A 10,734-nucleotide genomic window follows, 5' to 3' on the forward strand; every position below is an offset into this window, starting at 1 on the left:
TCAAATGCTGTTTCATGAACGATTAGAAGCACCTATTTTACCATCAATTTGAATATTAGCGAACCACCTATCTCGAGTTCGAGAATCCCAGTCCCACATCCAAAACTTACCGCCTAATTTAACGACTCGACTATCCACAAACTATCGTAAACCTAACTGAGATGAACTACCCGCATACAATGCTAGTTGGCATTATTTTAGACTGTACTGTTCATCCCACTCCTTTTGCAATATTAAAAAATATTGAGTATCGACTAGTCTTGATTATGGACCCTGAGAAAGGAACAGAAAACGGAACATCCCACGCCCTACTTTCTCAGTCATACAAATACGTTCGTCTCTTAATTTTCAGAGGATGTGTCACTGTCTACCTGCAAAATCACCATCTTGTTTCTGAACTAAACTTGAAAATAATGGTGGTCTTTATGGTAGTTTGCTGTGATCCAACTCTGAATTAAAAATCTTTATGAATAGTGGTTACATAAAACATCATATTACCTTCTTGATGAGATCATTTTGTAACCCCTTCGATTTCTGATTAATCAAATAACGTTACCTCCCTAACAGAACTGAGGCCATTTTCAAAAAATCATTACAACACCTGAATTTCGAAAAACCATCCAATGACGCATACCGAACTAAATCATTTACCACCACTGATTTGTATGGTAAGTAATAACACAAATGAAAGATACGGAAATCAAGTTATGGATAAAACACAAAACAGAAAAAAAAATCACCGAAGGAGCACACCTGAGATAAACTGACAGAGCAATTAACAATTCAAAACCATTTAGCTCCAAATAAAACTAACAAGTTGCCATGAATACAAAGGGAAAATTCCAAAAAATGTCATTTCACGAATTCGGACTTATTTACATATCAAGCCAACGAATGCTCGAAAATGCTTGGGCAAACTGATATGTTACAAATATACATAAAGCAAATAAAAGCAACTTTGGAGTCGTTGCTCTCGAACATTTCCAGTATTTTCATCTCATGGAACTAATCATCTCCTTTCGTTAAGCAACTTTTCAATTAATTTAAATGACAGGACTAGGAGTGGGTCTTTTTTCACCCCTAATTAAAACTTTTCAAATCGGTTTTCATTCGAGTAAAGAGTTTTATTCATCCTCAACTCTTTACCACCTATCTAGAGGCAATTTCCAACAATGAAAAAGTTGCTTCATAAAGGAAAACATAACCCATACGTAGACCTTTCATCTAAATTACCGAGCTGCAAATATGGAAATGCATCACGGCATAACATCTGCTTTTCTCCCTGGTTTATAAACAGATCACAACAAATTCTGGATTACATTAAATTAGAAACACGAAACTGTCAAGGAACAATTGATTCCCGCTACAATAACAATCTAGTAGTGTTTCACAGTATTGTACAAAGTCGAGACTATTAGATGCTTAGATCCTACCCGTTGGATCGATTGGTTCCTATTTCTTACAGTTATTCACGCTATGCTGGTAGGACTCCATCGAAAGATTTGTAAAACTGCTCGAAGTAAACTTTGACGAGAGGAGATAAGAAGAGGAAGGCGAAGAACTATGAGGGATGGGAGAAGCATATGGAAGAAGGAGGTAGGAGAAAGTTGTATAAATCTGTGCTATATTTAGTAACTATCATTATGATCAACACAACAACAAGATGAAATAACTCTAGGAATAATGGATCAGTCCAGAAGATGCATGCAAAGTTAGCTTCTATTATATGAGTGTTAGTGAAATTTTTATCTATTTAAAGCTTCCTAGAATTCTGCAGTTTTCATCCTTTGCTCGAGAATTCACAATAAATTTCCTCTGATTGAAAAATCGAACACACCTTTTTAAACTCGAAAAAAGATGCGACATCAACAGGTATTCATCTCAATCCTTCTCCACAGATCTGCATACTCATTGACAACCTGAAAACAACAAAAAAAAACTACACTGCCTATCATAGACCTATCACCAAGTTTACAGATCAAAACGGATTACCAACAACTAAGCTGTGACAACAACATCCAGAAACCAAAAGTTTAATGACTTACCGAACGCAGCCATACCACATCGTTCATGCAAGTCTCCACTACGAACTCCGATGAAACATCCGTATTTCCTGTACTAACTTTCTCCAGCTGCAGAGGATAGTGATGAATATATTTGCATGATATATGAGTTATACATAATTATTAATAAGTAGTGCTATAATTTTATATTCGGACCTTATCCTCGCACTTCTTGAGGAGTATATACCGCATATGATGCAATTTGTGATAAATTCTCGATAGCTTTCCACAAGACGAACAAACCAAATATTCCTGAAAGAAAGATTTCAAGATATTAATGAAACTAAATATGGTTATGGGGAGTAAAGCAAACTTTCAAGGCTGGTTATATTCTAGAGAATGATAAAAGAAATTTCAACTAAATTCTTACCACCGCATGCAATGGAGACCCAGATCCTGTATAACACACTTCTTCAGCCTCCAGAGTATCATAATCATAACCTTCGTTACAAAACAATTGCACAACCTTTTCAACACCAGAAATGCCACATGCCTAAAACAATTATTTAAAATTGATCAAATATTTTTGTTCTAAAGTGCACTGCAGCATTATTCGAACTCATTGATGACCATACTAGTTTTAAACTCACAATATTTCGAAGCTGTTCACATGTTAGCTTCTTTTTGAAAAAATAATAACTGATTCTAAGGAAATGAAATAGTTTTACACTCAGGATAGTTCTCATTCAAATGACCTCATTAATGCACGGCATTCAAGATTCGCGAATGAGAAAAGTTAGAGCACATCGCGTTGATTTTCATGATGCTACGCGAACTGGAAAATCCGAAGTAAGATTACCTGACAACTTAAGCCACTGCCCTCCGAATCGCATACCACACATGACGAATAGAAATGGAGAAGATCCAAGTAACGCTGAATCCATTTCACTCGCAACTGTACTTTCTCTTTTCGTTCTTGGTTTAATTTATCAATACCATTTAAAGCACACAAATAATTCCAGTCTGTAATTCGACACAGTAAAAATGAAATGATATACTGTATATTAACTGACAACATGTTCACAAGAACATTTCAGGAAAATCCTCAAAATTAAGAGGAAAAGACGAATTATGCAAAATGCACGACTAAACTTGCGTAAAACTAATCAAGCTTCGATACAGTTTTGATCTAAATCTTGCAGAAAACTATTTAAGGACAAGAAGCCAAACAACTCTGATACGCTATCTACTATATATTTATCATGCATCTTTAAGTCGATCATATTGAACAGCACATGTAAACTTCCTTACCACTTTTCTGTTTTACTGTCTGGAGGAATGTCATATCAAGTGCATGATTAAGCATCGCTTTTACATAAAGAACCATTTGCTTTCGAATTGGGTCGTCTGTGAAAAGATCCTTCTGTTCGGATGCAGTTCTTGTGTTGGCTGAAATAATGTCTTCTATTTCACTAAAAAAAAAAATGCTGTGTTTTGCAAAAGATTGCTAAAATGAACAACTCATCTGCATGCAATTTATACTGAAGACAAAAGTAATGTCGCAAAAAGAGAAAACATAATGTAAAGCCAAAGACAACATAAATTTTTGCCCATAAAAGTAAAAATGATCGCTTCCAATTGCGCACGTGTGAAACTTTGATACCTGACTACCATGCAGATCAAAAGGCTCGGCGATAGACCCTTGAAGATAGTCAGCATACTATAGCGTGCGATGTGCTATGGTCACCAGAAAACACACAGAATGACCATCGTATGAAAATTAAACTGCTTGAAAAACATCCGAAAAATTACCAGACGGCTGCTCTTCATATTCGATGCTGATTGCTGGGAACATGTCTAGTAGCGGCATTTCTGGTTCGACTATGGACTCCGAACGACTGTGTTTGATGAAGCGTACCCGTACAACAATGTAGCTATCAGCAATTTGATCACACCAACCAGAATACTGGAACAAATTGTTTGGTTACACAGGAATTTTCGGAGTCAATCTCTACAATGAATTTTTCAAAACCAAAACAAAAATTTTGTGCGATCCTTATAGTAACAACAGTGATGCAAAAAAAGCATCGTAGCAGAAATAACTAGTAATCACTTTAGAGAATATTTTCAAAAATTGCAAACCGTAGAACTGTTTCTATAAGCTATTTTGCCATCAAGGTTGAAAGGCGGATATTTCTGCAGCAAGTTCTGATTATCAACTCTCCAAAGAGGACAATCTTCCTTCAAGATATCAGCTTTGCAAACTACGAAAGTCCCTTTCTGGAAAAAAATGATAGATTACAAGATTAGCAACAAACGTAGCAAAATTAGTAGGAAATTAGTACCAAATGCTGAATAAAATGTGGTATAAACTAAAACGAATCTATTTGCGTAAAACCAACTAACACATACATCACCTTCAAACATAATCTAATCAGCTGACAAGTAACATGAAGTACAAATTCAAATGATATAAAAAGAAAATGCTCACCGCTAAATGTCCATCTACCGGATGAAACTTAGATAAAACACTATGATCTGACGATTCCGGATGCATGTTGTGTCCATCATTACTTTCGAATGATAAAGAGGAGTTTCGGTCCCGGCAGTACTCTGCAATAATGAAACAATTACCAAAGACGTTCAGCAGTGTATTAACAAGATGACGACTGCTCAAGTAAAAAAAAAACCTGAATTATAACAAACCTGAATCTACACGATTTCCCTCTCTCTCATTCCAGTGCATTATAAGGCGCCGTTTCTTACTGAAAACGGTTGCTTCTTTGTTCGCACTCTCAGATGTCCATTGTTCACTCTGCTTGTTCGTAAGTTCTTCCTCGAAACTTGAAAAACAGCTACTAAATAAATTACAACAAGTGGAAAATGATCATTCCGAAAACTGAATCCCTATGCATGAATGAATATCACTTCGAAAGACAAACTATCTACTCATACAGCGTTCCTGACAGGAATGTTACACATGTTCGTTAAAATCGTTTCGATGATCTGATGTTAGTGTGCACGCATGCTTCAAGTGAATGCACTTCCTGGTTAACCCTTATAATTAACCAGATAAATATATCAATAACGATATTATACAGCTTACTCTGATGCATGTCGTTTCTTCTTTTTGTGGTGATGCTTATGTTTACGTTTTTTCTTCTTTTTCCCTTTCGACTCGGGACCTACCCATTCATAATCACTGTCTCTTTTCTTTCGCTTTTTTTTCTTTTTCTTTGGTTTCTCATATTCTAGCATATTCTCGTCAACCGATCTTCGGGGCAATCTGATTAACAACTTCGGAAGAGGTTGTTCTGACTGAGTTCTAGAAAAAAAAATACCACATATCATGCCGTAAGTTAAAAGTATGTAGTAGTACAACTGATCAAAGATATCTTCTAAAAACCTAACAATATTATCTTCTAAAAACGTTACAAGAGAGTGGAAAGAGGGGAAAGAATGGAATGAAGAGAAAGGAGGAAAGAAGGGAAGAGAATGAGGAAAATGTGGAGTATAAGTTGGCCAATAGGGAGAAACAAGGTCATGATGCTGAAAGTGACAATCAAGAAGTCCTAAATTCCAAATAATAATTTGAAACCGAGGAACATTATCGAGTGATTGCAGTTCAAGTTTAACTTCATTTCGCTTTAAAATACATTTAAGTAAGAAAACGGACCCATTTTCGGCAGCACAATCGGTTTTGGGCTCAACCCTAATCGTAATCACCGATGGCCCTGTTTGCTGCTCACTTTTGGCAGTTTCTTTATCGCCAAGAGATTTCGTCTTTAAGAAGCCGAATGATGAGCGATGTTGTTTACGGCGCAACAATAAATCGACTATTGTTTGCGGTTCCGTTACCTTTTGACCTGTAAAATCAGTAATGAAAAAGCTTGAAGACTTTTGTCCTAATTGAATAAGAAAAAAGTTTACTTGACGGATTTTCTGCGCGATGTTCATTGACGGCAGCAGGTGGTAACAAAGGAGTTGAAGGCACGGATGGCCTCTCTGATGCAGCCGAATGTCGCTTTTTAGGTACCACATGCCTCCACAGATCCTGAAATTCACCGATTGGAAATACTGGAAATCCATCTCTCCTCTCGAAACTATGTAGCAACTACAGAGAATTATAACAACAAACATAAGGAAAAACCGCAGTAAGGGTGAAATAAATTGAAACCTCAGAAAAACATCTATATCATTGTACCTGCTGATACTGCGGTTCATCACTTCCACTCTTTGTTTTAAGCTCTGGATGGGCACTGTTTATTCGTGCGAGCCTCTGTGCAACTTCTGCTTCTAGTCTTTGCTCTCGCAGTTGCGTCTCAGACGCGGTTGCACCAGATGGTAACGGCTTACTTTCCTCCTCATCATCCTTGAAATTGTAGGCGTCGTCGGGAGCTAGAATCACTGCTTGTAAAATAGAAGAATTCAGCATGTTTGTAGAATGAAAGAATTCTCCTACGTATATATTTTGAAAGTTCTCGGACTCATCAGTTTTTTGCTTTGGGTCAAAACTTCAGTGAAGTTCTCATATTAAATTTGTAAGCTTCCCGCTTCAAAAGAGCTTTGAAAATGAAGATGGAGGCAAAAAATGCAATGGCAATCAATTTGAAACTTAACGAAAATCCTGCTTTGCAGTCTTATAGTTGTTACTAAATATTGCGTTACGGATAATTAACTATAAACAATAAAATTAAGAATGCAAAAAAACGGGGGAAACGGTTTAAACGAATTTTTTAAAACTGTGATATTTTCTACTAATTCACAGATTACGTAAAATTCCAACGTATTAGTTCATTATTAAAATGAGTAATAATCTTAGATTTAACAATTTGACTATAAATCATAACTTAATATTTCGACGATCGATTTCTGTTTAATAGGGAAATAATTTTTCCTATTCATGTCACCAAATTTAAATAAACTTCCATTAAATCCTAGCTGTATAAAGTGGCGATCCCCAAACATTCTCTTACAATAATTCAATAAAAGTTTGATAAAACCCAAATCATAAAACGGTTTACCGTGTTCTTCAGCTTTGAATACGGACTGCAAGAATGTTTTTGCTTTCTGTTTATATACAGGAACTTTGTTCGACTTGTTTTCTTTTCCGTTGGTGGCATAAATAAAAACGTGTCTTCGCTGACGGGACGTCGGTACGTGTAGCTCTTGGGCGGAGAGCACCAGTACTGGTGGAAGAGTTAGATGAAGGAAAGAAGAAATTGCATAATCCTGATGAAACACCGGCTGAGGTGGATGCTGTGGGTGAATCTGGAGGCGTGAACTATAAATCAAAATTATCTATATAAATAACATACCAAGAAGATATGAAATATCGGAAACAAACCACATCTCAAAAAATCTTCATTCGACTTTTATTCCAATTGAAGTACCAGCAATTTGAGCTCATGAAAAATTCACATAATTCCAAAATTTGAAAGTAATGATTTACACTTAGTGATAACGAAAAATGCTTACTTGAACAGGACTGAGGCTGATTTTGTGATCATCAGAAGTATCTGCTTTCATCATCAGTACTGGATCAAGCGCCTGAAGCGGCTTTGGAACTTTAGACACAGGTGTCGATATAGCATCTTTCTTGGCAACAAGTGAAAGAAGTCTATCCAATTCCTTATCTGCATCGGCTAATTCCTTCTCTCTTTTTAGTTTGATCTTTTCACGAATTTTTGGTGTAACAAGTTGTGAGACACTGAAAATCTTGGAATCTGCGTTAAAACTTCGTTTCAGCAACTATCAATTCAAAAATGATTCACCTGAAGATTTTGTAGATGGCGGCTACATGAGAAGCCCATCCAACTCATTTTTGTATCATCCTCATTCTCACCTTACTCTCTTCTCTATATTTCTGCTACAGACAAAATACACTGTCCGGCACAAGTGTAACTGACAGCGTTGTATTTCTTCATATGCCTAAATAGTGTCAAACTTCTCTACCTTTCCAAATAAGGCAGTTTCCCGTCATATAATTGTAAGGTAGCTTATAGACCCTTGGATATTATATTGACGGAAATCTTCAACAGTTACTTTATAGGCAGTTTAGTTGCACCAGAAGATGGTTCGTTTAGGAAAAGTCGATGCATCACAGTCGGGTCCATTTCATCCAGAACGGAGTGCATAACATCTTTTTCAGCAACAGATGACCCGCTAAACAAGTCAATGTCAGCAAGATCTATACTGGACCATGGCAAATCTTCTAAATTATTATTGTCTGCGCCATTTTCATGAGGTGTGGCCTGCAAAAAATAAGTCGAGAAATACCTCGAAATTCTATTAATGAAAATGTAAGAAAATGATGCAGGGTATTTTTGATATTTCACCCTTGTAACATAAATGTTACCTTTCCGCCTAATATCACAACTTACCGATATTTGTTGAACAGTTGATGAACTTTGATTAACTTCAGAAGAGGTTCCAACTGGAGTGGCATTTCGCATACCAGAAGATACAGTACGCAATTCTGTCGGACGATTTGCAACACCTGGATCGAACATTTTCTGTTGTACAGCTGAATTACGCGAACCGACCGACATGGAAGCGATCTGCGGAGTACATGATATGGTGTATAAATCCTAAGGTCCATTTAAACAATCAATAGAAGCGAGTCATTATGCAAATTTCCTCGTCATTTTCAAACAATCAATAAAATAAATACCTGTGCAGGAGAGTGAACGTTGGACGGATCGTTCCCGCGCGATATAATATAACTAGAGCTGCTTTGTTGTGAACACGGTCGTATAGTACTGACTGTTTCCGGCACTGGTGCTCTCCCTACGGAGCCTGATAAATGATCAACTGAACCAACGCTTGAATGATTCGGAACGGAAGACGGACCCATGGAAGACGTCGAACAAGGTCTCATTTCGGTTGAGCAATGGCTTTGGATGGAACCTGGTTGTCTGTCAATTACAAGCATTGCACTGGCAGGAGAAGACTGTGTCGAACCCATAATGGCATTTGGTTGCTGACCTCGCTGCTGTGGAGTTGAGGGTTGTGAGCTTAGGTTATGCACATTATTATTCTCCACTTTACAAGGAAAAGTATCTGAAATGATAAAATTTTTGTAAATCTGCCAGCTTGTGGTGCAGCACTGGAATTTCAGAACTTAAATTAACTTCACACAGCTAAGATTCTGCATGTGACCAAATTTTAAACTGAATTAACAGCAGCAATATCCAGAATACCTGCAGTGATCGGCATGGCAGATGAGATAACGCTGTTGCTGGCTGCAATACTGTTCTGTACTGTGAGCTCAATTTCACCCGGATTAAGAGTTGCTGCATCGCTGAAATACGCAACTTTTATATGCAGCAAATAAATTCATCAATTCATAACAGTTTACTCGATCGATTTTTTTCTGCTCTTGATAAACGCAACAATATCCATAAGCCGTTTTTAGATGACCTGAATATCCACTAAAGCTAAACCATACAGCAGTTTTCGCTTAATTGTGAAAAAGAAGTCAAGTTACTGATGCCAAGTCCAAAAGAAGGTGTCAAAGATTGGAGCTCTGACATAAACTTTTATATGTGTTGAACACACTTCGATAAAAACGGAAAACTTGCTTTGGTTTTAATGTTCCGGCAGAGAAAACTGTATACATCGGCAAAATGGCAGCAACTTTAGCCTAGAAAATTGAAGCTACGGAAAAAATTCTAATATTTTTGAAGCGAATTGTAGGAATCAATGTCCAAATTTTAATTTCATGATCCAAAATAAAAATTGAATTTCAGAATGAAAATGATACAGTTAGAACTGAAACATATTTAATGGGATATCTCGTAATGAAACTGGTGGAACAACCACCGAAAACAAAGGAGGGCAAAATAGTACGAAACCTGTTCAAGCCAAGCAGCGTTCGCATTTGGAGCAGCGGGCCAGCTAACTGCTGCAATATTATTGAGTTCGGCTGCAAATTGACTACTCAAAGACAGTTGCGAACTGTTTGGTAACAACCCAGCAGCACCTTGCGCTGCCGAAAGTTCTTGGAGGTGATGAAGTGTTGAAGCCAGCAACGGGTTACTAACATTTCCAGCGGCTGGTGTTATACCTAAATGGTAGGGATGTAAAAAGTAATAGCTTATTGTCTCAACGGCTAATTCGGTTTCTATTTTCCCACAATCAAATGAATGTCAGTTTGACGGCTCTGCAGCAGGCGGTTCTAAAAAAGTTATTAGTGAAATAGTAAAAAAAAACGATATTCATGAATTTCTTAATCCTAGTACTCGCTAATAATGTTTTTATGCCCACATTTTCTCCAGAAATTAATGAATATAATGCTTGTTATGTCCCTTAAAAATGTATCATTTTGTATTTTACGAGAAAATGAGGTTTGACAACAGCACTTATAAAAAAAATTTCATGAAATTCCTTTACACTTGCTAAGCTATTCTGTGCTTGGAAGTATAGGTAGCAGGATTTAAGAAAGAGAATGACAGACTAAAAGGTATGGTCCTGGAAAATTCCATTCAAATCTAGGTCACAAGTTACCCACAAATACAAAAGATTGATCTATTTTATGCAAGGAAAAAGTCACACCTGAAAAAGTGGATGCAAACGACGGATTGGTAAATCCAGGGGGTAAAAGCGGATGAGATGATGTATTCTGTTGTTCCATTCATGCACACCTCTCCAAACACCCGGAAAATAACCCCAACATATCCGGGAACACTTGTACAACAAATAGCAACACCCGTTCACGAAATTCTGAAAC

The 10,734-nt window shown here is 37.0% G+C and overlaps 1 protein-coding gene across 1 annotated transcript; it reads right to left on the reverse strand.

The window, feature by feature from the left end:
* Positions 1–1,686: 1,686 nt before the first annotated feature.
* LOAG_02257 (hypothetical protein) lies at positions 1,687–10,734 on the reverse strand. The gene is made up of 23 exons (XM_020445962.1): positions 10,560–10,734; positions 9,860–10,071; positions 9,560–9,648; positions 9,206–9,306; positions 8,677–9,065; positions 8,387–8,563; positions 8,049–8,257; positions 7,482–7,713; positions 7,028–7,274; positions 6,208–6,401; positions 5,934–6,057; positions 5,680–5,869; positions 5,110–5,328; positions 4,710–4,846; positions 4,495–4,616; positions 4,146–4,283; positions 3,816–3,969; positions 3,315–3,452; positions 2,863–3,026; positions 2,434–2,556; positions 2,220–2,315; positions 2,046–2,132; positions 1,687–1,919 (listed from the first exon to the last, which is right to left on the reverse strand). The coding sequence occupies exons 1-23, from the start codon at positions 10,636–10,638 to the stop codon at positions 1,866–1,868; spliced, it is 3,675 nt and encodes a 1,224-aa protein (XP_020303639.1). The 5' UTR covers positions 10,639–10,734; the 3' UTR covers positions 1,687–1,865.

This window comes from Loa loa (assembly GCF_000183805.2).
Source record: "Loa loa unplaced genomic scaffold supercont3.454, whole genome shotgun sequence".
Taxonomy (NCBI): Eukaryota; Metazoa; Nematoda; class Chromadorea; order Rhabditida; family Onchocercidae; genus Loa; species Loa loa.